We start from the raw sequence: 26,049 nt of genomic DNA, 5'->3' as shown, positions 1-26,049 counted from the left end.
TTGCACTGGACAGCTCTTGTTGTCTGCTCTCCCGCCTATATTACTGATAGTTTTACTATGTTCTCATAAATTCTGCTTTGTTGCTGAGTCATCGCCTTAGGAGAAACTCCCTAGAGAGATGGAATTGGACCAGACATTGTGTACTGTGTTCTACAGGACCATGTGAGAAAGAGAACATCAGGCCAGACCAAGGAGGATCTCCCATGCTGAGGCTCAATGCATACTCTCAGAATAAGTAAGGACAACTCACCCACATGACACCCTAGCAGGTGGCAGACACAGCCTGACCAAACCAGAGTTCTGCCAGCTGCCCAGAATCAGAAAATATACTCTGTGCAAGTCAGAAATACACCTTTTTATAGCAGGTCTGCATCCTAGTCTCCATAGTGTTCTTTACTAGAAAATTAAGGAAAGAGGTTGGATGTGGTCCACCCGCAGAGTGATTGCCTGGTACGTGTAAGGCGCTAGGTTCCAGCAGCAGCTCTGCAGGAGCTAAGGAGGGTGGTGCAGTAGTCAGGAAGGTCAATAGTTCAAGGTCATGCTTGGCTACAGAGCAAGTGAGAGGCCAGGCGGTGTCACAGGAGCCCCTGTCTCAAAACAACAAAAAAGCATAATAAAAATAATTTTTAAAGTAAGAAATAAATCGCCAGGTATGGTGGTGCACGCCTTTCACCCCAGCACTTGAGAGGCAGAGGCGGGCGGTGTGGGGCACCTTTCATCCCAGAATTCGGGAGGCAGAGGTGGGCGGACCCCTGTGAATTCGATAACAGCCTAGTGTTATCGAATTCAAAGGATAATCCAAGTTTCAGAACAGTTTCTACAGGGCAGAGGCAGGGTCCACCAAAGCATTCACATGAAACCCCAAATATTCTCTCTCCTCACTCGTCTATTTTCACAACCCCTCCCTCCTCCCTTCCTGGGCGCTGGGTCCTGGGAGCAGGAGCAGGCATGTGACAAGCTCCCTGCTGGCCACCCTAGTCTCCTTGAGGGCTCTCCAGAGCCAGGCCCTCTCCTTGGGCTTCTGCATTCACGCTCTGGAAGTCGCTTAAGGGACAGCACAGTTTCCCCTTCGGTTACTGTCTTCGCCTTCTCCCAGCACTGAAGTGTTAGTCCCACAGAGCTGCGTTTCACCCACTGTCTTCACAGTTTAACACCCCACGAGATCACAACAGTGTCCAGCCCACGTGGGTGCTAATCAAATACCTAATGAGAAAATAAGAAGCAGGCTGGGATTATAGCACGCACAAAGCCCCGAGTTTGATCTTAGCATGGAGTAAGTCAGCCTGGTGGTGGACACCTGGAATCCCAGCACTTGGGATGTGAGGCGTGAGTGTCAGAGTTCAAAATCACCCTGGGCCAAATAGTCAGTTCAAGGCCAATCTGGGCCACAGGAGAAAGGGAAGGAGGGAGAAAATTGAAGAGCAGATTCTGGTGTGAGAACATCACGACTCTGGGTCAGGCGCTGCACTTCATCCACATGGCTCATCTCAGTAGCTGCGAACAACAATCCTTCTATAATCTCGCTTAAAAATAAAGAGGCATTGCCCAGGCAGGCTAAGCAACACAGTCAGGAGGGAAGTGTGAGCTCTATCAAGCATCAGAAGCTGTGGTCTCACCTACTATGGTGTTGCTGTTCACCCTCCTGGCTCAGCTGCCAAAAACAGCCATGGTCAGCGAGCAGCCGAGCTTCTCAGAACAAGATAAAGTCCCTACATCCTGTGATCGAGAGGGGAGAGGAGGAGACAGGCAGTGAGGCCGGGCAATCGGCCCCAGGAGCCCCCAATTCCCAGGGGAATCTGGTTTGACAGCCATGGAGTGACAAGGGCCAGTTTGCTACAGCAAGTGCATCTGGGGCTTCACCAGCCAAGTGCTTTTTGCTGTCAGAGTAGGAAACTGATGAAGAAACCCGCGGCCAGAGAGGAAGCTAAGTCTAAGGTGCAAAAAAGACAAAGTCTGGATATTTGAGGCCACCAAATCTTTCTAAGAAGGATCAGAAGCCACTCCGAGTAAAGGAGTGACCAAGTTTCCATTAGTCACGCGGCGAGCTGTAACCCATGTGGCTTTCTGTGCACAGGTCTCACAAGTGTGTGAACGGGCTCCCTCTCCCTGTCCTCCTCTCTCCCCTTCTCTTCTCCTCCCCCTCCCATAAACCACCAGCTACCACACAAAGAAGGCTTCTTGTCCCCTCAAAGACAAGTTTCCATTTGCCAATGGAGTCATTCTGCTCTGTTCTGTCCCCTTGACCAGAGTGAGTCACGGCCACCAAGGGGAATCTCCCTGGGCACTTACCACCTTCTTTTTAGTAAAATCAGCCACCAACATTTAAAACACAGCTGTGCCACATGTCACCGACCATACTTTGCTTTTCATACAGAACACTGTGGGAGTCGAACCTTTGCATGGCTCTATGGAATCCAGACACCCCCACTGGAGCCTGTTTCTCACAGGAGGCCTCGCCCCAGCTTGCTCCCTACCAGGAACCAGCTGCTTCTGGCCCTGACTCTTTTCCGTTACTTCAGTTTCCAACACTCTGTTTTCATTGTGGGTTTTGTTTGGGGTTTTTTGTCCTGTTGACAACTTTACAGTCTTCAAAATGCAACAAAAAGGAGAGATTTTCAAATCCTTTCTCCCAGCATGATTTCTTTCAAAATTCTAAGCACTAGCAAATATGGGGAGGGGGCACGCATGCAGCACAGCGCGCATGCAGCACAGCGCACATGTAGAACAGCGTGCATGCAGCACAGCACGCATGCAGCACAGCGCGCATGCAGCACAGCGCACATGTAGAACAGCGTGCATGTAGAACAGCGCGCATGTAGAACAGCGCGCATGTAGAACAGCGTGCATGTAGAACAGCGTGCATGCAGCACAGCGCACATGTAGAACAGCGTGCATGCAGCACAGCGCGCATGCAGCACAGCACGCATGTAGAACAGCGTGCATGCAGCACAGCACGCATGTAGAACAGCGTGCATGTAGAACAGCACGCATGCAGCACAGCGTGCATGCAGCACAGCGTGCATGTAGAACAGCGCGCATGCAGCACAGCGCGCATGTAGAACAGCGTGCATGCAGCACAGCGCGCATGTAGAACAGCACGCATGTAGAACAGCGTGCATGCAGCACAGCACACATGTAGAACAGCGCGCATGCAGCACAGCACTCACGTGGAGGTCAGAGAATAACTTCTCCGGAGTCAGTTTTCCTCTTCCACCATGTGGGTTCTGAGGCTCAGACTCGGGAGTCAGGCTTGGCAGCAAGCACCTTTACTCACTGAATGATCCCACCGGCTCCCAAAACCCCAGCTAAGACCCAAGGCGAGGCAGATTCTGAAGGGTGCAATGAAACACACCAGTATAACTGCGGGCATCTCTAGACTCCACCAATGCCCTCACGGCTGATTTCTTTATCTACAAGATGGACCCATAGAGCTATTGTGACTCCAAAATTCACTCAGAGAACTCCTGGGAAAAGTGTGTTGTGTCAAATCAGTCAGGTCCATCTCAAGTTAGCCCTCACTGCGGGATGAAGAAACAGGGAACCCAAATTCTCCTCCTCCCGGGATCCGGCCTTCCCTTCCCATTTAGCAACAACTCCCATGCAGGGAGCTCAGGAACGGGCCACCTCTGACTGACCCTGGCCCCACTCATTGGCAACAGAGCTTATGAGTGTTTCAGGACAGGCCAGCCTCTTCCATGAGCCCATCCCCCAGAACCGTTATGAAACCTGTGGTTCTCCAGAAAAGGATTTCGAGGGGTCTAGGACTATGGTTCAGTCGACAGAATGCTTACCTAACATGCATGAAGCCCAGGGTTGGATTCCCAGCACCATATAAACTAGGCATGGTGGTGCACACCTGTAATCCCGGCACTCAGGAGGCACTGACTGGGAGGAGGGTCAATAATCAAGGCCAGCCTGATCTACACAGCAAGCTCCTGTCTTAGAAAACCAAGGGCAGAAGAGTTCAACAGCAGAATCCCTGCCTAGCCCTAAATGGGGGGAGGGAGGGGAGAAGAAGAGGAGGAGAGAAGAAGAGAAAGAGAGGAGGAGAGCGAAGCACAACACCCCCAGGGCTACATTCCTGGCAGAAGCTAAAGCCAAAGTCTCAGTAAAGATCGGGCGGCTGAGGTAGGAGGGGGTTTCCCACGTCTCCTTCTTAGGCACTGTTTCCCATAAGTGGGTGCCAAATAACCACACCTGGTCTCAGCAGCCCTGCATCAGAGCTGGCCACCTCAGTTCCCAGCTCCTCCCTTGGCAGAGGTCCAAGGCGCCCCCAGTAGGGCTGGGACCACACTCCCATTCCCACAACGAGGGCTGGCAGCACACAAGGTGTATTTCCCAAGCTCTTACACACCTCAGTGCAGAGATGAGTCATCCAGGCAGCCTGGGGAGCCTCAACCTCGTTCACACCTCACCGACACCTTGTGTGGGTTTACTCAGTCTCACAGCCCCTGCCAACCACCCTGCTAGAGTAAAGCGCCTCTTAGCCGGGCTTATGGCATGCCACAGAGCAGTGTACAGGAAAAGGGCTAAGGAGTCGTGTGGGGAGAAAAACCTCTGTGCCGCCATGGCGTCCCAAGTACCGTGTCCCACCTCAAGGCTGCCACACAGGACAATCAATCTCTCTGCCCTGACCCTCTTCTCAGCTGCAGAGGCATTCTTGTTCCTGGACCAAGACCCCCTTTTCCACCACCCCACCCCCAAATTAAGGCCACAACCTCCACCTCCTCTCCATTCTCCTTTCTCAAACCACTTCTCTCTGTCCCTGGCTTAGTAGCCGTCTCCTTCCACTAGAGAGCCCTCAGCCTTCCCTGCCAGTCTTCCCGTGTCTAAGGGAGTTCTGCACACATCAGGAGCTCAATAAATACTAAAGGAACGCACAAGTGAGAAAAAGCAAATCCAAGATGAAGAATGATCTAACAGGGCCAAAAGAAATGTAATAGAGGGTATAGGAAGAAAAGCACAAATAAATAGATTAGCAAACAAAGAAGAAGCCAGGCGGTGGTGGCACAAGTCTTTAATCCCAGCACTTGGGAGGCAAAGGAAGGTGGATCTCTGTGAGTTCAAGGCCAATCTGAGCTACAGAGTGAGTTCAAGGACAGGCTCCAAAGCTACAGAGAAACCCTGACACGACATAGACAGACAGACAGACAGACAGACAGACAGAGACAAACAGGCAAACAGAGACAGACAGACACAGACAGAGACAAAGACAAAAAGACACAGACAGACATAGAGACACTCCAGGCTCTTTAACCTAAGAATTCCATTCTATACTAAGGAAATGAATTCAGAACAGGAACAAAAGAGGTGCCTGTATAAGAATGATTCCAGCCCCACTATTTAAATAGCAGGGTTCTGGAAACAACTGAAATGTCCAAAAACAGTGGAAACACTCTGGCAGGCGACAGCACCGCTACTGCAAGAAGTATCACACAGCAATTAAAATGACAAAACCGGAGGAAACATACAACGGTGGCATGTTTTAAAATAACGCTAAGCAGAAGCCAGGCCTGGTGGCTTAGTCCTGAAATCCCAGCTACTCTGGAGACCATGGCTCACAAGTTCAAGGCCTGTGACAGAGTAAACTGAAGGAGTAGAAAGACAACATCGCCAGCAGGAGAGCGCCTGTCTGTCCTACATGAGGCCCTAGGTTCAATCCCCACACCTGCAAAGGATCCATTAATGCTAAACAAAAAAAAATGAATAAGGGGGCTGGAGAGATGGCTCAGTGGTTAAGAGCATTGCGTGCTCTTCCAAAGGACCAGAGTTCGATTCCCAGCAACCACATGGTGGCTCACAACCATCTGTAATGAGATCTGGTGTCCTCTTCTAGCCTGCAGGCATATGCAAACAGAATATTGTATCCATAATAAATAAATATTTTTTAAAAAATGAATAAGTGCATTGAATTTCATCTTAAATACTCGGTTCTGTTTCATGAACCCTCTGCATCTGGGTAAGTTCTCACAAATGTCCAATATAGTATCTGTGTTCCCCTTATCTACCAGGAAAAAAAACAAAAAATAAAACTACACAGAGAGTTAAGCAACTTGCCTGGGATCAGAACTAGCAAGGAGTCAGGAAATGACTGTGTCTCACTGGTCCTTGTGTCCTTGGAATGGCCCTTCCCATAAGGACATCATAGAGGCTAAGCCCAGCAATGTCCAACAGCCAACAAAGGTGACACAGCACCTGAAATACTGTAGAATGCAGCAGAAACCTATGGGACCAAAAGCAAGCCACTGCCGGTGCCCAGGAACCCCAAGAAAAGCAAAGAAAGAGCAGTCAGCAAAATCAGGCTTCTGGGCCAGGAAGTGCCAGTAATCCCAGCACTTGGGAGGCAGAGGCAAGTGGATCTCAGTGAGTTCAAGGCCAGCCTGCTCTATAGGGCAAGTTCCAGAACAACCAGGACTACACAGGGAAACCACTCTCAAAAAACCCAAAACCTAAACATACAAACAGGCTTCTGGAAAAACTGTGTGGAGCCAAGACACAGGCCTGCAGAGGCCAAGGAACCTGTCTGCCGGTCTGGACCTACAGGAGGAGCAGAGGACAGCATCCACCACAAAGTGCCACAGCTTTGAGGCACTTAATCCACTATGATAAAACACCCTCATCTAGTTAATGAAAGGAAAGGTAAGAAAATAGCCTGAGCCACAGGAAGAACGGACAGGTCACCCAGGTACATCACAGGTCACACTCGGTATGACTGCAGACTCCCAGCTAGGGCGAGGAGGAGCCGTCCATCACTGAGAGGTGAGGCCCTCAAGCTAGAGCAGGAGATGACCTGGCAGTGCTGACAGAACAGGGTGGGACAAACTTGCGGATCACAGGATGGAGAGCCCTCCTAGTCTAGGGACACAGGAGGCAGAGAGCTAGGCAACAAACCTTCCCTCGGTCTCTCCTTCCCGGAGACCCACTGCCTAGGGCTACCGCTTCACAAGTGGACTTCCTCAGAGAGTAAACAAGGCAGATGACCAAGACTGGCCAAAGCTGCTTCCTGTAGAAGCTTCCTTTGGGCTGGGGAATCACTAGGAGGTGTGTGTATGGGGGGGGGGGGGCGGGGAGAGGGGCTGTCTTTCAACACACCCTTCTCTCTACCTTTGCATGTTTGAATAATGAAAGTATAATGAAATTTTAAAACATGTAACTAAACACATTGGCAAGCACCTGCAGTCCCAGAACTCAGGGGGCTGAGAGAAGAGGACTACTGAGCTCGGGGGGCCAGCCTGAGTTGCAGCCCAGATGTCTTGTGTCAAACAAACAAACAAACAAGGGGTGGAGAGATGGCTCCGTGGCTAAGAGGCATCTTCAGATGTTCTGACAAGGGACACAAGTTCAGTTCCCAGCTCCCGTGTCTAGTGGCTCCCAACTGCTTGAGACTGCAGCTCCTGGGGACCTGGTGCCCTGGCCTCTAGACACTTGTACTCACTTGCACACACCACACACAGACACATATACATAATTAAAATCAAAATTCAAATAAGAAACAAGCAATAAGGCCAGGATGACAAGATAGCTCAGCAGGTATAGCTTGAGGACCTGAGATCAATGCCTGGTAAAGGGTAAAACTGACTTGCTCACTCGTACATGTATACACACACACACACATACTATAATAAATGTTTTTTTTAATTAAACTGCATTGCACAGGCCTATAATTCTTGCACTTGGGAGGTGGAAGAAGGAAAATCAAAAGTTCAAGGTCATCCTCAGCTACAAAGTGAGTTTAAAGCTAACCTAAGTCACTGTCTCAAAAAAGAAAGACAGACAGAAATGAAGGAAGAAAGCAAGCCAGGTATTGATGGCACATGCCTTTAATCCCAGCACTAGTTTGTGGCCAGCCATCATCTACAGAACAAGTTCCAGGACAGCCAGGAACTTGTGTTCTGTGTGTAAGAGAAACCTTGTCTTCAAAAACCAAAACCAAAACCAAACAAAAAAGGATCATCCAGGTTGCACATCCTTGGCTCTGCAACACCTTACGCTACAGTACTGCAGCTCCTTGCACCTCAGTTCCTTTTCTGCAAAGAGGGTGATGGGTGGACTGCCACACACTGGTGTGAGGAGTTCACGCCAGAAAGTGCTCCTAGCAAGGAGGCCAGGGCGGTGGTCAGGCAGCAGAGGGTCAGCCACAGTGACACATCCGTGTTGCAGCAGGTAGAGAACGTGTGGCCATTTAACTTGGCCCTCTGGGGAAGATGGAGCAGATGCCACCCGTGCCCTCACTCTGAAACCTCAGGCAACAGAGAGGGAGCCAAGGCTGGAGAGCCCTCACAGCTGCCCCAGCCAGCTTCTTCAGGCCTAGGGGACAGAAAGAGCTCCGCCTCTCACAAAAAAGCCACCACCAGCAACAGGAAGCTGCTTCCTTTCCTCTCCTTCAGAGCCAGCATTTCCTGTTTTGTTTTAAAAAAGCATTCCTGTCTGTAGCCCAGCCCTTCCCCTCCCCTCCAGCCCCGTCGGTAGTCTCCCTCTTTGTTTTCTGTCCTACCAGGAATGAGGGAGTGGGGAGCGGGATGCCCAGGCAGGCAGACCTCTCTGGGCACCAGTGGTGGCAGGATTACGTGCCCAGGAGACCACCAAATCTAAAGCACCTCTCTCAACAAAAGGCCGAGTCCACTGGGGCTTGGGCTCCCGACCACCACCAAACCCTGTCTTGCACTCAAATGGGCCCTACAGTTTATAAAACACCTGGAATAAAACCAACACTGGCTCAACCTGGGCCCACAGTTTCTAGTCTCTTCCCTTGCCCAAGGCGAAGGTGTTCCCTCAGCTGTGTTTGGTAGGGAAAAAAGAACCCTGGAGGAGTCCACGGGAAGCCTTGCAGGACTTCTCAGGACCTTTAAAACAAATCCCTAGCCTCTGAAGTTGTGGGCGGAGGGGGAACACACTAACATAATACATTCTCCACGGAAAGCCCTCTTCTAAAGGAGCACTACGATATGGGAAAGGCTAAAGCATCCCAGGCTAAGGACCCCAGGCTTAGTGGGACACTAGTCTAAGATCCTGTCCAGATGACTTTTTTAAAATGGCCTGTAACTGGGGCTGGAGAATGGCTCAGCGGTTAAGAGCGCTGCAGGCCTCTGGTTTAGTTCCCAGCACCCACATATATGCTCAACCACCTGCAACTCCAATTCCAGAGAATCTTATGCTGTCTTCTGGCTTCTGCAGACACCAGGCATTCACATAGCACACAGGCATACATGTAAGCAAAACATTTATACACTGTGGTGGTTTGAGTAAGAATGCACCCCCAGCCGGGCGGTGGTGGCGCACGCCTTTAATCCCAGCACTCGGGAGGCAGAGGCAGGCGGATCTCTGTGAGTTCGAGGCCAGCCTGGTCTACAAGAGCTAGTTCCAGGACAGGAACCAAAAGCTACAGAGAAACCCTGTCTCGAAAAATCAAAAAAAAAAAAAAAAAAAGAATGCACCCCCAGAGGTTTATATTATTTGACCGCTTAGTCACTACAAAGGAAGATCCCTATTTGAGAAGGATTAGGAGGTGTGGCCTGTTGGAGGAAGTCTGTCATTAGGGGTGGGTTTTGAGGTTTCAAAAATCCACACACCACACACACACACCCTGCCCCTCTCTCTGCCTGCCTGTGGACCAGAATGTAGCTCTTGGCTACTTTCCCAGCACCATGCCTGCCACACCTCCCCCATGGCGATAATGGACTAACCCCCTAAAACTGTAAGCAAGCCTCCAATTAGATGATTTCTCTTCTAAGAGCTGCCTCGGTCATAGAGTCTCTTCACAGCAATAGAACAGTGACTAAGGCAGTCACATAAAATAATAATCCTTAAAAAATCAAAATGATCTAACTTTTTTCTTTTTAACAAAATTCTATGTGTACTGGGCATGGTGGTATAGGCCTGAAATTCCAGCACAGAGGGCACCAAGGTACCAGGAGAATGGCGGCAACTTAGAGAACCGCCTCGTCTAGTTCCAGGCAATGAGGGCTAAACAGGAGACTTTTAGATAGAGAGTGTCTTTTTTGAAATGGGAGAAAAATAAAACTCAAATTAATCAGCTACATTGATTTCAAAGCCTTCAGATATGGTAGGAGACCTCGCCACCCCATTGGCAGCTAGCCGCGCATCTGCAGAAAGCAAACTCCTCCTGATCAATATCCTGCCAATATAAGCCCACAGTTGGTGCTGTGGGGAAATTTATTTCTTCTAATCAGAGCTGGCTGATTCCTGTACTGCATATTTTTATTCCCCATTTTTTCCCCTTAAAATTGTGAATTCAAGTGTTAGCTCATTTTTGTTATTATTCCCAGGGCAGAAAAATGAAGGGCAGGGGGAGGGGGTACAGTACAAAAGTAAAATGCCTTTGGCGTGGCAATCTGGCCGGTTAAAGCGCTCTGTTGCCCACCAACACCTGAACAGAGAAAATGCAGACATGTTCAAATGCAAAGGTTTGACGGGTGGCTGTGGCGGTACTTCAGATTGAGACTTCTTTTCAATGTGTAAGAATCCGTGACAGTTTTCTCATCTCAGCAGCTGGTCCCAGAGTAAACCTCTGCATTTCCACCTGGATTTTAAAATAGAAGAAGCCAAAGAGGATGTCGGAGACAGCTATCCATGGAGCACCAATGGCAGGCTTGTATAGGCCACGCATTGATAGGGAGGGCTTTGCTTTCCACAGATGTGAGGCAAGCTGCCTATGGGGCTGTGGGGTCCTCTACCACATCTGGAAACAACAAGAAAAAACACAAAACAAAACTGTATCTCTCTCTTTCCTTCCTTTTTTAAGCTCCAGGGCAGTTTTATGAGAATGTGAAAGGAGAAACAAGGCAAGCAGGCTATAAATCATGGGAGCAGCTGGGAGGAGGTAGATGGAGAAGATGAAGAGAGAAAACTAGGCTTTCAAGAGAATGGTCAGGTTCAGCAATGGAGGTTGGTGAGCTTGGAAGAACCGGAGGGGGTGCTTCTGGGTGAGAAGCCCAGAGTGTGCAGGAAGCAAGCAGGCTTTTGGCCAGTATTCAGAAAAAGATAAAGAAAAGGAAAAGTTATGCTTCTCTGAGTAACTGAAATGCGAGCAGACCACGTGACAGAGGCCTCACCAAACAGCCCGTGGCTGGCCTTGAACTTGAGAGGCTCCCCGTTGTCCCAACACCTCAGTGAAAGCTGACACTGAAAACAAGAGTGTCAACAGGCCCGTGTCACCCTAATTATCTTGACAGCAAAACCAGCGATGGAGAGGGTAAAAACACAACATCTGTAGGAAGGTTTCAAAGCCCAGGCTCCACGGGAGGGAAGGTTTGCAGGACAGCTGTCAGTGAGCAAGCCTTGAAAGCACAGAGTCAGGGCCAAAAATTCCAGCCAATCCTCAGAGTCCCTCAGCCTGGATGGAGCAGAGAGGGCCCAGCCATGCTTCAGCCAAGTTCAAGGCACTGTCTTGTACCACACAAGGGAGAGACTCTCAGCTTAGGGCTCCTCTGTTAATCACTGCTAACTCTCCCTAACAGGAACTCTGCTTAGCAAAGGTGCTTGCCGCCAGGTCTGACCTGAGGTCCAATTCCTACAAGCTGTCTAACCTTCACTTGGGCACTGTGGCGCACACACCCACATCCACATACATAAAGAAATGTAATTTTAAAATCAAGGTGTTAAATTTTTAAAATGGGCAGGCACCAGACAGCCAGAGATATGGCTCAGTGGTTACAAGAACTGGCAGCTCTTCCAGACGACCTGAGTTTGACCCCCAGCATCTAGATGGTGGCTCACACATCTGTTAACTCCAGTTTGTGGGGATCTGATACTTTCTTCTGGTTACAGAAAGCACAAGGCATATATATGGTATACATATATACATGCAGGCAAAACACTAAATAATTTTTAGTTTAAATGGACATATGCTAAATATAGTCATACATTTTAATTCAGCAAAATCTTGCTTGCATGAAGATATATCAGCATGCCAAAAACAAAAAAAAAGTAAAGGTAAGCATTGAAAGTTGGGACATGCTGGCAGTGATGGTATAAACCTTTGGCCCCAGCACTCGGAGGCAGAGGCAGGCGGATCTCTGTGAGTTCAAGGCCAGCCTGGTCTACAAGAGCTAGTTCCAGGACAGGAACCAAAAGCTACGGAGAAACCCTGTCTCGAAAAAATCAAAAAAAAAAGCTAAAAGAAAAAGAAAGGAAGGGAAGGAAAAGACAAGACAAGAAAATCGGTATCTGGTTAAAGGAACGTGTGGCATGGGTGCACGACTGGCCACTGATGGCGACAGACAAAGACACTTACAGGGCACACACTGCAAGCTCCTCGAGCACACGTGTGTACCCTTCCATGAAAATGTACAGTAGAAAGCTAGGAGGAGTCGGGGGCGGGGAGGACAGTCCCAGGGCTTGGCTCTGACAGGTGCCATAATAGGTGATTTTTCTATTATCTAGGGTGTTTCCCTTTTGCAGAGGGAACATGTATTAATGTGTATCTTAAGCACTGCAATTAAGAGTAGCAAATTAGAGATATATTCCTTGTCTCAAGAATTGCTCAGAAAGAATAAAGCATACAGAGTGGGCTGGGCATGGTGGTGCACACTTCAGTGCCAGTACTCGGGAGACAGGGGCAGCAGGGACTCTAGGTTCGAGGCCAGCCTGGTTACAGAGCTAGTTCTAGGACAGCCAGAGCAGCATAGAGCAGCCCTGTCTCAGAAAAAAAGAAAAAACCAACCCTCTGAGTAAGTTGAACTCAGAGCGGCTTCTCCTTTCTCAGAATGAAACCAGCAGGCTGGGTGCCCTTACCTCCTGCTTTGAGGATGTGCTGAGCTGAACAGGAGGGAAGCTACCCGACATTCAAACGCAAAGGCTGCACAGGGCGGCCACTTATCAACCCACTGAGCTGGAATTGAGCCAGTCCTGGGTTTGCAGCCTCCCAACACTGGTGTGTAGAGACGGCTGCAACATGAGTTCTCAAGACCAGGGTGTGGTGGCACATGCCTGGCATTTCGGCCCTGGGGATGCTGAGGCAGATGGATCACGGCAAGTTCAATGCCAGTCAACACAGACTCGACCATCTCTGGCTCAGGCTCTCTGGCTCTCCTAGCTCCAGTGGCCTCATCTTCAAACTGGGAACGAAATCTCACAGGTCACAGTAAACAAGTGGTCAGTGGTAGAAAGCACATGCTAAGGAGGGCTTCACATGGAGCACGTTTAAGAATGTTCCTCATGTATGTGGACCCTCTCTTTGCAGAAGTCACTCCCATGAACACTGGATATCCGCACCTAGGAGGGGTTCCATCCCTACCCCAAGCAGCAACCCTAGCTCCAGGTCCTGGGTGCACCCCAGGCAGCAACCCCAGCCTCCAAGTCCTGGGTGCACTCCAGCCCTCCGCCCCAGCCTCTAGGTCCTCAGTGCACCCCAGCCTTCCACCCCAGCCTCCGGGTCCTGTGTGCACCCCAGCTCTCCGCCCCAGCCTCCAAGTCCCAGGTGCACCCCAGCCCTCCACTTCAGCTTCCAGGTCCTGTGTGCACCCCAGCTCTCCGTCCCAGCCTCCAAGTCCCGGGTGCACCCCAGCTCTCCGCCCCAGCCTCCAAGTCCCGGGTGCACCCTAGCCCTCTGCCCCAGCCTCCAGGTCCTGGGTGCACACCAGGCAGCAACTCCAGCCTCCAAGTCCCGAGTACACCCCAGCCCTCCTTGGCTCACAGCCTTCACAAACAGCAGGTCCTCCTTACGCCTCCTCTGAAGGACATCTGGGAAGTAGATCTGTCCAGAGTAAAAGTTGCCAAGTGAAAGCAAACACCCTCTGAACTAAATGTAAAAATGCCTGCCCTGCAAGGACATTTAAAAAATAAAATAAAATAACCAAAACGATAGCTTAGGGGGCTGGCAAGATGGCTCAGGGGAGTAAAAAAAAAAAAGGGCTTTCAGCCAAGCATGATGACCTGAGTTTGATTCCCTGAGCCCACATGGCAGGAGAGAACCGACTCCACAGAGCTGTGCTCTGACCTCCACAAGCATGCTGTACCTAAATAAAGGCAGAAAAATTTGAAGGCTCAGCTCAAGGGCCCAAGATGTGTGTGTTACCTTCCCACACATCTGCAGACGCCGTCAGTGTCACCTTTGTGCATGGTCCCTCTCTGGACCACAGCCAGCAGGCAGGCAGGGAAGCATCTGGTATGGAATGCTGCTTCCCAGGATTGTGAGCCAAACCAGGTGTCAAGAAACAGCCCTGCAGCTAGGAGGCGGTCCGTGTCTATCCCAGGCAGCAACCCCAGCCTCAGGTCCTGGGTGGGGATGCGTGTGATAAGGTCTCCCTCCAGCATCCCCACCCTCCTTGGCTCCTGGCTTTCACACACAGCACGTCCTCCTTAGGCCACTTCTGAGGGACAGTTGAGAAGTGGGTCTGCCCAGGTTCAAAATCACCAACGAGAAAGTGGACACCAAAAGAGACAGGCCCTCCTCAGCTCCATGTCCTATTGGTGATAACTGGAGTCTCTCAGGTGAAAGGTTAAAACTGAGGCAGCGAAATGACACTTTCCAGACACTGCATGGGTGAGGAAAAGAGAACCAGGTTCTACTCGCATCCTTCTGGGGACGTCTGACTTGGGAGCTGTCACCAAGACTGGCAATGTTTCCTACGAAACCAGTAAGTCAGACTGACGGATTCCACAGAACTCCTAACTCAGGGCCCACTCAGAAGAGCTCTCTGCCAGTCATGGTAGGGGAGGCCCTGCTCTCCTCCTGCCTAGTTCCCCTTCAGATGGAACAGACCCCTCACATCCAAAGACCCCACCTACTGGAGTCCAGGTAGCCACCAGCTAGGACTGCCACAAGCACATGGGTAGTGACAGAAAGCTGGGTCAGCGAACACATCCCTCCACTCTTGGTCGTTCCACTGGACACTTCCAGGGACCATGAGGAAGCCAGGCCCTAACACAGAAGCCTCTGAACTCAGCCCAGCCCAGGAGATGAGAGTCAATCCTCTCTGCCTTCCCAGGCACAGCAAAGCCTCCAGGGTACCTCTACTCCGGGGCAACTGCTCAGGGAAGTGCCCAAAAGCAGACTGTACCCATGACTGTTTATGTTAGCCTCTCCCCATAAGGACTCATGAGGAAAGCCCTTTAGAGACCCGAGCCAAGACGGAGCTTGTTTGTGGGAGGTGCTAGCATGCTGGCAAAAAAGAACAGACTACAGAGTACCAACGAAGTGAACGAGCATGAGCCGGCATGGGCATCTGCATGGCACACCTCTGTCTCCCCAGGCACCGACAGGGCCCACAGGGAACCCACAGACGGGAGCAGCAGGCCCAGCTGTAGAGCGGGCCAGGTGTCCCTCCATGGGCACAGCTGGAGAGTGGTGACATCGTCCCTTGCTGCATACAGGAGTCAGACCTCTAGGGGGCCTTCCAGAGACACCGAGTTCCGGTTGCGTCTTCTGCCCTTTCCCTTTAGACAGGGGAAATGTGTGTGGTGAAGTTGGTGGGCCTCCCGTAAATCCTGAGAGGTTGAGAGGAAGACAGCCAGCATAGCCCTGGGCAGGTAGGGAGTGAACATTAAACCCTGGCTCCTTTCTCCCCCTTTCAAGTGTAGGATAGGAGATTTAAACACAAGGCCTACGTATACAAGGCAGTGTTCTACCATGGAGCTACACTCCTCACCCCTTTAATCCCCTTTCAACCTCAGCCCAACTGCTCCACAGAGCAAAGCTATCAGTGAATAGCTTATCATCGTGACCTAGGATCTTCACAAGCAGCCTGCCCCTGGTCAGGGTCCCACAGGAGACATCCCACGAGCTGCCACTCTCATTAAAAGTTTAGCTAAGGAGGGGCCCAAGTGGGCTGGGCCTCTTAAGATTCTGTCAGAAGTCTGATATAGTTGGATAAGCCAAGCTCTCCAGTCAGACACCTGTGATCCTAGCACTCAGGAGACAGAGACAAGAGAACAGCCATGAGTTCAAGATCAGCCTAATCTCTATGCTGAGTTCAGCCAAGGTTACAGAAGACCTAGCTCAAGGTCTCTCTCTCTCTCTCTCTCTCTCTCTCTCTCTCTCTCTCTCTCTCTCTCACACACACACACACACACACACACACACACACACACACACACACAAATCAAAAACCTGAGACTGGGCAAGTGGCTCAGCAAGAAGTTAAAAGAATTTACTGCTCTTGCAGAGGATCTAAGTTCATTTCTCAGCACCCACATGGTACTAACCTACAACTCCAGTTCCAGGACATCTGATGCCCCCTTCTGGCCTCCTCAGGCTCCTGCACACAAGTACTGCACACAATACATTTTTTTTAAAAAGTCAGAAATTCATGAGGACTGAGAATGGCCCAGGTTAACTGCCTTTCTGCACACTGCTGGGGTAAGCTGCCCTGACCCAGCCTTCTAGGATGGCCTCCTGCCCTGTGTCACCACCTGCAGGAAATCAGTTCTATGTGCTTCTTCTTCTAAAGGCACCCTGTGCAGGAATGTCACCAGAACCCAACCAGGGAAAGTTTATAGGCAGGCGACACCGACTCCATCAAACACTACAGGTGAAAGCACTCCTTCCCCCCTTTACAGATGGAAGTCAGAGTAGACGTTAACAGACGTGCCCAGGGTCATCTAGACAGAAAGAGGATCAGTCACAAAGCTGTGTGGCCTTCTGTTCCTACCTAGCACTCCTGTGGTCAAAATGCTCAACATAATAAAGACATCTCCTACACAATCTGTCCAGTACATCTGGTTTTTAGTGCAGGTCTTAAAACAGGGATATCTACATAGAATAGCATACACAAATGTTTAATTCAGCCCAACAGAGCGTGTGCGTGCATGCATATGCACGAGTGTGCGAGCGCGCACGCAAGGAGATGTGGAAGGTGATGCCCCAGAGATGAAGTGATTCACCCAAACTAGCTGGTAACAGTCCTGGGGAACCAGCCCCAAGGTCAAAATTCCCATTTGAAATGTCTCCCAGTCCTGTCTTTCCAGGGACTAGAAGGACCCTTTCAAATACACTGTAAAGAACAGGACATACTACATACTACAAATGACCCCTGGGCCTTTGAATGCCACCGGGGATGACCTCACAATGCACCCAGTAGGGAGACAGCTGCCTAACCAGCTCAGAGACCTGAACATCTGGAGACTCTGGAATATCCTAATGCCACAGCTTCGTCAAACTGTTCAACGTTAGAAGACAAAGAATTTGCAGAGAATAGAGAGTAAGCCATTCGACATACACCCTGGGATCCAGGAGCACCTCAAAGGGACAGGGGGAGGACTAACGGAGGCCAACAAGAGAGCATTCTGTCCGCCCAACAACACAGCAGCTCGAGACACACACTGCTGGAGGACAACCCCGGAACTAAGACACACAGGCCTCCTATTGTATCAGCTTAAAACCGAACTTTGCAAGGCACACACACTCAGCTGTGTTCAAGAAATCCACATGCTGAAAAGCTGGGTGTAGAGCTTTGTTGGTTGCTTTTTAAGCAAAGCCCTGTTCGGTTCTGCTATAGCAACTATAACAATAATAATAACAACAACAACAGTAATAATAATAGCCAGCACGTCTTGGAGTCTCCCAATGTCCCTGGCTTTGTGGCTTTTCTGAAAATACAGCTAAGGAAGAGTCACCCTGGCATTTTGTATCAAACAAGGATTCAGGCTCGTGGTGTGAGAGGAGGGAGTACTGGTCTTATAATAAGTACAGCAATGACCGGCTGGCTCTATGACAGCTGGCAGATGCAATTAGTAACAGTGTGTGTGTGTGTGTGTGTGTGTGTGTGTGTGTGTGTGTGTGTAAAATCACATATCTAATAAAACAGACATCCTTGCCAGGTGAGGAAAAGCCTGTCTTTAGGACAGAGCTATTAACTGACCCTCTGTACTTTCAAAGGTCTTCCAGTCCTTGGAAGCAAGTCAGGAAGGCACTAGTTTTATCTTCAATGTTTAAGGGATGGGGGAGCTCCCCCTTCTGAAATCCCAACCATCTTGCCGGCTGGTTCTTCCAAATCCTTTTAATGCTGCACTTCCCAGCTATAATTTGAGAGAAGACAGCTCACACATCTTATTTTTCATTGCACTCCAGGTCATCTCTGTCAGCAACCCCCCTTAAGTACTGTGTTCTTACCAAAGGCTCCCTTCCTTGGTATAATCCTTCCTAGGCAAAAGCCCAATAATTGGGGATGGAGTGGGAAAATCAATGGCTAATTTAATTTTAAACAGTTAAGCGGTGTGACAGCGTGAAAGAAAAGCATCCCAACGCCTGAACTGCAAAAATGCTGCTTCAGCAAACACTTTTTGAAAAGCGGCAGACAAGTCCTGGTGGAAAGGGAAAGAAAGGGCAACAGGATAAGGAGAGTGGGTAGTGAGGGAAAGTCAGCGACACCGGCCGACGCTCACACTTCAGGGGACGTCCCCTCATCACCCCAGCCCACGCTACCGGGCTTAAGCACGCCGAGAAAAGTCCAGCGCGTGATTCAGTGGGACAATGATTACTATGGGCACTGGAAATATGGGGTGAGGACGGCGAGGGGTTTGCAGTGTGATACCCGCGAGCATCCGACCCGACACGCGGGTCCTCCAGCCTCAATCCAACCCCTCACTCACGCCTCCTCCCCCAAATCCTTCCAAGGTGAGCGCTCGTCGTAGGTCCTCACGCCACCGCATCAACGAGCCCTGGCAAGGGAGGAAGACTCTAGCCAGCAGACCCAGCTGCAGGATGCAACTAGGGAAGGAAAGCAGCGGGGCGGCTCCCGGGCCACAGCCGGGTCGGGACTACGGGCGCTTCAACCCCTTACCTCCAGGGTCCGGATCTCCTGCTGCGTGAGGTCGTTGGACACGGAACACTTGGTGCGCAGCCCGCGCAGACTGCCGATGGAGATATCGATGAGCTTCTGCAGCTGGCCGCACTGCTGCAGCGCCCGGCTGGCCGCGGCCCCTGCACCCCCGTCTGCGGCCGCCGCGGCGCCCCCGCCGCCGCCCTCCTTCTTCTCACCCATCGCCGCCGCGAGCAAAGCCGCTCTATCCATACCTCGGCATCGGGGCCGCCGGGGGCCGAGGCAAGGAGCCCGGGGGAAACGGGCGCCTCGGCGGAGAAGCCTCAAGCCGGGAAGGCTGCACTAGGAGCGCCCCTCGGCGCGGCCAGAGCCTGAAGTCCCGAGTGCCAGCCGCCCAGCCCGCTCCTCCCGCCTCCCAGACAGGGCGGCAAAGCGAAAGCCTTCGCGACCCGACGGCTGTGGTTGCTGGAGCCTTTAAGCGGCCGCGGGGGCCGGATCGTAGCCGCGGGGCACGCTGGGACTTGTAGTCCACACCGCGCCATCTGTCTCTTGGCCCGTGCCCTCGGGGCCCCGCCCGCACTCTGGCCCCGCCTGACGCCTAGGAGGGGCTGTTCTGCGCCTGCTCCAATTCGTGTGCCTCGTGGTCTTGGAAGCCTGGTTCCCCATCTTTTCAGTTCCTTCACCCACATCTCCCACTACTACCCTGTTCTCACACACGCAAACGCACACACATTAGTAGCTTCGCACGACCCACGAATGGGGTGGGGCAGGAGCTTACCTAGATGAGTCCTGTAATTTGGGATATTGAGGGTCCGGAATTTTTGCATGAGCTTAGAGACCTCCACGTATGGGAATGTGCCGAGGATGTAGCTCAGTGGCAGAACATTTGCCTGGCAAACATAAGACGTTAGATTTGATTCCCCAGCACTATCGAAGAAAAAGAAAAAGACCCCCTTCACTCTCATCTAGTTCTCACAACACTTGACCCCGAGTTGTCTTGGTGTTCGCTTAGACCTTGACCCTGAAGATCTGTACCAAAGTTAATGGACAGGCAAAGAGAAAGGACTTTCTTCTGTGTTCTATTGACACAACAAAATAAGTTTAGCGTGCCATACCCTGCAGATGACATATGGGCGGCGATAGTTTGGAGCAGAGAGAACCTGAGTTCAAATTTGAGTCCCACCACTCCACTGCCTGTTAGGTGAACCTGAGCAAATGGCCTTCCTCCGGGTTTCCCCTTCACATCAGATCAGGTCATGGCCACCTAAGCTTCCTAACAAGGAGGTGTTCACACAGCACCCAGATTAATTACTTGCACGTGTGGTCATGTATAAATGTTAGCTCCATTCTAAACTCAGACGTCCTGAATGAGACCCAAGCAGTCAGTGGCCACAGCAGCAGAATTTCCCAGCACTTCCTAGCCCAGCATTTAAGCCTCACCACACCTATTCACTCTCCTATCAATCTGTCTCATCTATCAATTTAAAAAAGGGGGGGGGGGTGAAGCCAAGTGTGGTGACACACATGTTTGATCCCAGCGTTCCAGAGGCAGAGGCAGGAGAATCTCTGTGAGTTCAAGACCAGCTTGGGTTACTTATCTAGTCAGGTCTTGCTCCCAAGCGGGAGTGGGGTGGAGAAATGGCTCACCATTTAAGAGCACTTGCTCCTGCAGAGGACCCAGAGTTCTGTTCCCAGAACCCACACGATGGCTCACACCAACTGTTACTCCAGTTCTAGGGGTTCTGAAGCCTTTTAACCTTTGTAGGCACCAAGTTAGTCACATGGTGCACATACATGCATGTGGGCAAAACACTCATAAACATAAAATAAAATTAGCCTAACAGACCAAAACGAAAGGAATCACTTATACAGGTAGGTATGGTAGCTCATACTTATAACCCCAGCACTCTAGGGGCTGAGGCAGGAGGATTCCTCACTTGAGACCAGCCTAAGCTATATGGTGAGACCCTCTATCAAAGGATGACGGTGGCATAGCAATCCTCGCGGGACATGCACAAGATCCCTGTGCTGCACTTACCGATCCCCCTAGCCCTGACCATTACCTGAGCCCCACTCCAGATCCTGCCTTAGAGAAATGACTACCCTGAAAGAAAACCACAGTGGTGGTTTTTCAAGCTTGTACAAGCATCACAATCAACTGGAGGACTTGTTCATCCTCGAATGCTAGCCCCAGAGCCCGTAGCTTCCTGATCCATAGATCCAAGCCTGGGCCTTGAGAATTTGCGTTTCTGGGAAGTTCCTGGGCGGTTTGACGCTGCTAGTGTGGCCACCGTGCCTTGAGAAGCCACAGTGCAGGTGGATGATAGACTTCTCAATCACTCTCCACCTTATTGTTTCGAGGCAGTCTCTCACTGAACCTGGGGATAGCCAGTCTGCTAGACTAGCTTCCTAACAAGCCTCGGGTTACAGGCATGCACTGCTTTCCCACCTTCTTTATGGGTGTTAGATCATCAAACTTGGGTCCTTAGGCTTGCATGGCAAGCACTTTTACCAACTGAGACATTTCCCAGCTCTCGGAACCACTTTTGTCCCCACACCCTGGCAAAGACCCCTGCTGTCCTATGACCTATGGCATTCATGCCTACCTGATGTGGGAGTGATTTCTTTCTAATCTGTTGCTTTCATTGGTTAATTAATAAAGAAACTGCCTAGGCCCATTGATAGGCCAACCCTTAGGTGGGTGGAGTAAACAGAACAGAATGCTGGGAGAAAGAAGCTGAGTCGAGGAGTTGCCATGATTCTCACTCCAGACACAGCGCAGGTTAAGATCTTCCCCCGGTAAGCCACCTCCTGGGTTACACAGGTTATTAGAAACGGGTTAGGTCAATATGTAAGAGCTAACCAATAAGAGGCTGGAACTAATGGGCCAGGCAGTGTTTAAAAGAATACAGTTTCGGTGTAATTATTTCAGGGCATAAAGCTAGCCATGTGGGCAGCCGGGTGCCAGGGACGCAGCCCCGCCGTTCCTATTACAACACCTACCCATTCTACCATGGTGGCAGCAACAGGGTTGGAGACTAGACAAATGTCAGCCTGTTGGATGCTATCCTTGGGCACCTGACCACATAGGGCATATGTGTACATTCACACATACACACACACACACACACACACACACACACACACACACACACAGGTCAACAATATATTACCCAAATAAATTCAGTGATTGTTGGGTGCTATAAAGGAAGAAAAAGTGTGGTCAAGAAAGTACTCTCTGATTACAGAGCTGAGATTTGTCAGTTATTTTTTAACTATCCTTTTTTAAAAATAATTCATTCCTATTTTATGTGCATTGGTGTTTTGCCCTGGGTGTCAGGTCTCCTGGAACTGGAGTTACAAACTGTTGTGATCTGCCATGTGGGTGCTGGGAATTCAACCTGGGTCCTCTGGAAGAGCAGTCAGTGCTCTTAACCACTGAGCCAACTCTCCAGCCCATGTTAGTTATTTTTGTTTTGCTTTTGAGGCAGGGTGTCACATATCCAAGACTCAAACTCACTATGTAGCTTAGGATATGACTTTTATCTCCTGATCCTCCAACCTCTGCCTCCCGAGTGATAGGACTACGGGTGTGTGCCACCACACACAGCCGAACAAAATCCTGCATAAGGAAATGAAGCTGTGCACATGGTTCTCCAGGAAAGGGCCCACGGGCAGGAACTTGAGAGAGAAGGAGGGCCCGAGTCACCACAGCACGACGAGAAAGAGCAGGTGGAGACGGCATGGGAAAAATGGGCGGGGCTAGTTTAGCAGGGCATAGGAAGGAAGCTGAGGTTTGCTCCTAGGTCTTTATTACTCAATATGGTGCAAGAGCAATGGCACCTATACCATCTGGGAGCTTCTTAGAAAGGCCACCAGGGGCTGGCAAGATGGCTCAGCGGGTGAGCAGCAGCGGCTGCCACGTCTGAAGACCTGAGGTCAATCCCCGAGACTCACATGGTGGAAGGAGAGAACATACTCCCAAAAGTTGTCCTCTGACCTCAAGATGTGTGCCAAGACACATTTACACACTCATGAATACATATAAATAACATACATGCACACACCTCACATACAGGCACACAAATAAAGAAATAAACTGTAATTTAAAGCAGGGTGAGGGAGACACCGGGAGCTCAGTTAAAAGGCTTTGCTGCCAAGCGTGATGATCTGAGTTCAATCCCCCAAAAATTACACGGTAGAAGGAGAGAAGTGACTCTTCCCCAAAACTGTCCTCTGACCTCCACTTGTGCTCCATGACATGTGCGCGCACACACAGTGTAAAAATATGGGAGAGAAAGTAGGATGCCCCTGAAAAGCAAGGTATAGCAGCCCAGGCTTGTCAGCCCAGCTCTAGAGAGAAAGGAGAATCTATCTGTTCAAGGTCAGCTTCAGAGTTCTGTGCCCAGTCTGAACCACATGAGACCCTGCCCCAGACAAACAAGCACAGCTCTCTAAACACACCAAGTGAGAGCTATATATATATTTACATAATGTATATTTATATAGAAATAATTATATTTAATACAAGTATGTATTACAATATATCTAAGCTGTTTCTGTGATATATTTTTTATTATTTTATTTTGCATAAAAAGCTTTAAAAAAAATAAAAGAATCCCTCCGACTGCAGCCTGAAGAGCAAGCAGCAAGGGACTAGGGCAGAAGCAGCAGCTCCCTATTTTGAGACTCCTGCAATGGAGACAGACTCAATAGGATAAGCCTGCGGGTGAAAGGGGAGAGGAGGGTAGGAGGTACGGCTCATCCCGGCAGTGGCACTATTGTTCCTCAGGACTGGGCCAGGTGCAGGCTGGTTCCCCGGGTTCACATCTGCTTTCCTGGCAGTCACCTACGTCAGCAGTACAGCAGGAGCAAGCAGGTTTCTGCTGACATCTAGGGTAACCCGCCCAGAGCTGGGTTTCCTGGATGCCATCTTCAATCTAAGAAAAGTGTGTGTCACCATGGAGAGATGCTCTTTCTTGGGGTTCGTTCGTTGAGACAGCACTAGATCTCCCTATGTAACGTAGGCTGGCTTTGAACTCACTGTGTAGTTTCTAGGTTGGCCTCAAATTTATAGTGATCCTTTTATCTCAGGTTCCTGGTATTGGTATGCCACCATACTAGTGTGAAATCCCCTCCTTCCTCCCTTCCTTCCTTCTTCACCCTTTACTTCTCTCCTTTCTTTTTCCCTCCCTTTCTTTCTTCCTTAAACGTGCTAAGCAAACACTCTTACCACAGCGCTCCATACCTAGCCCCTCAGATGTTTGTATATGTATATGAGTGTGGCGCGTATGTGATGGATGCCCAGCTGTGTATGGGAGTTCCTGGCTGGGCCTGTGTGCATGCTATAGGGGTCAGAGGAGAATGGCAGGCGTCATGGTCTGCCACTTTCTGCCTTACTCCTTTGGGATAGTCTCCCCTTTAAAAAGAATTTTTACAAGTCGGGCGGTGGTGTCGCACGCCTTTAATCCCAGCACTCGGGAGGCAGAGGCAGGCGGATCTCTGTGAGTTCGAGGCCAGCCTGGTCTACAAGAGCTAGTTCCAGGACAGGAACCAAAAGCTATGGAGACACCCTGTCTCGAAAAATCAAAAAAAAAAAAAAAAGAATTTTTACATTCTCTTATTTATGTGTTTGGATGGATGGATTAATGGATGGATGGATGGATGGATGGATGGATGGATGGATGGATGGATGGATGGATGGCACATGTGGAAGCCAGAGAGAGGTTTGGGAATAAAGGGAGCTAGAGTTGTAGATAGTGGTGAGCTGTCTAGCATGGGAATCATACTCAGGTCCTCTGGAAGAGCAGAAAGCAGTCTTAAGCACTGAGCCATCCTTCCAGCCCCCAAGAAAATCATTTAATGGACCTGAAGCAGCCAGCGAGCCCCAGCAGGAATTCTGTCTCCCCACCCCCACCTCCACACACAGTGCTGGTGTTACAGGTACACGTGTAGCCACATACAACTTTTCACACAGGTTCTGAGAACTGAACTCGAGGACCCCATGCTTGTTCAGTAAGAGCTCTCACCCTCTGAGTCATTTCTCCCCAAGAGCCACTTTCTCTATTGCTATGACACATATCTGAATGTCTGTACTTTCCTCGTCTCATCCATACAACAGATATTCACTGGGGGGCAAAGCCATGTTCAGCATGGGGCCACACTCTAGGCACACTGCTGAGACTAGGAGAGTCATCCACCCCTCCGTATCTTCAGGGTATTGGCTCCAGGACTTTCTATAGATCCTAAACTCAGAAAATAAACTAGTCCCTTACAGAAAATTGTGTAGTTATGGCAAAGTCTGGTGGCGTACACCTACCTGTCATCTCATTTGTGCCCACAAGTCCAAGACAAGCCTACGTAGTGTGTGTGTGTGTGTGTGTGTGTGTGTGTGTGTGTGTGTGTGTGTGTACAGGTCAGAGGACAACTCTGGTACACAGACTGAACTTGGATCATCAGGCTTGGTGGCAATTGCCTTTGCTCTCTGAGTCATCTCCCTGGCTTCCTTGCTTGAAGAGAAAATGGGTAACAGCACTGTCTTGAGAAGCACGCAGAGTCTTGGATGTGCACCAACCTTTTCCTAAGCACCCATCTCTCCCCTAATGCCTGTGCTTAAACCTGTATTAAAATGATTTCTTGGGCTGAGGATGTGGGATGTAGATCAGCTGGTACGGTACTTACGTAGCATTCACAAAGCTCCAGATTCAGTTCCCAGAACCACATCCACTGGGCGTGTGTGCCTAGAAACCCAGCCTCCAAGAGGTGGAGGTTAGAGATTCAGAAGTTCAAGATCAATATCAGCTACAAAACAAGTTCAAGACAGCCCGGGTCGTGTAAAACCCTATCTAAAATAAACAAAACAAAAAAAATAGACTGGTTTCTTTCTCTTTTAAATTGTATTTATTATTGTTGTGAGTAAGCATCTGGAGGTGAGGGAACAACTCTGACTCACAACAGAACCATGAAGTCTGTTCTTTTACGTTTATATAGGTTCTGGGGATTGAATTCAGGTCACCAAGCTTGCATAGCAAAGGCGCTTGCGGGCTTGGCCATCTCACTGACCCACAAACCTGTTTTGTTTCGTGTTTTTAGTAAGCTCCAACTTTGTTGTAGTAAAAACAACAAAATACAGATTAGTAGTTGCCTGCATGCTACCTTAACCTCCTGTCACCCTGCTACACTTTCAACATCTCCCGGTTGTCTGGAACACCTCACATAGTGCCAATGCTGTGCACAGGGCTTCTCTGTTGTGTTGTGCAATATTTGTTTATATTACTTGAAGATGTGTCACTATGATTGGTTTAATAAAGAGCTGAATGGCCAAAATCTA

The 26,049-nt window shown here is 50.0% G+C and overlaps 1 protein-coding gene across 2 annotated transcripts in view; it reads right to left on the bottom strand.

Moving 5' to 3' along the window:
- Positions 1-19,167, bottom strand: part of Ksr1 (kinase suppressor of ras 1) — a 133,213-nt gene extending 114,046 nt beyond the window's left edge. Inside the window, exon 1 of one of the 2 annotated variants that reach the window (XM_075991448.1) lies at positions 18,741-19,167. In XM_075991448.1, the coding sequence (XP_075847563.1) occupies positions 18,741-18,971 (231 nt within the window). In that variant the 5' untranslated portion in view covers positions 18,972-19,167. The remainder of the gene's footprint in view (positions 1-18,740) is intronic. The other variant, XM_075991449.1, reaches the window with a different exon arrangement.
- Between the last annotated feature and the right edge of the window lie 6,882 nt (positions 19,168-26,049).

Source organism: Microtus pennsylvanicus, chromosome 11 (genome assembly GCF_037038515.1).
Source record: "Microtus pennsylvanicus isolate mMicPen1 chromosome 11, mMicPen1.hap1, whole genome shotgun sequence".
NCBI lineage: Eukaryota > Metazoa > Chordata > Mammalia > Rodentia > Cricetidae > Microtus > Microtus pennsylvanicus.
This window is presented reverse-complemented; position numbering and strand designations above follow the sequence as displayed.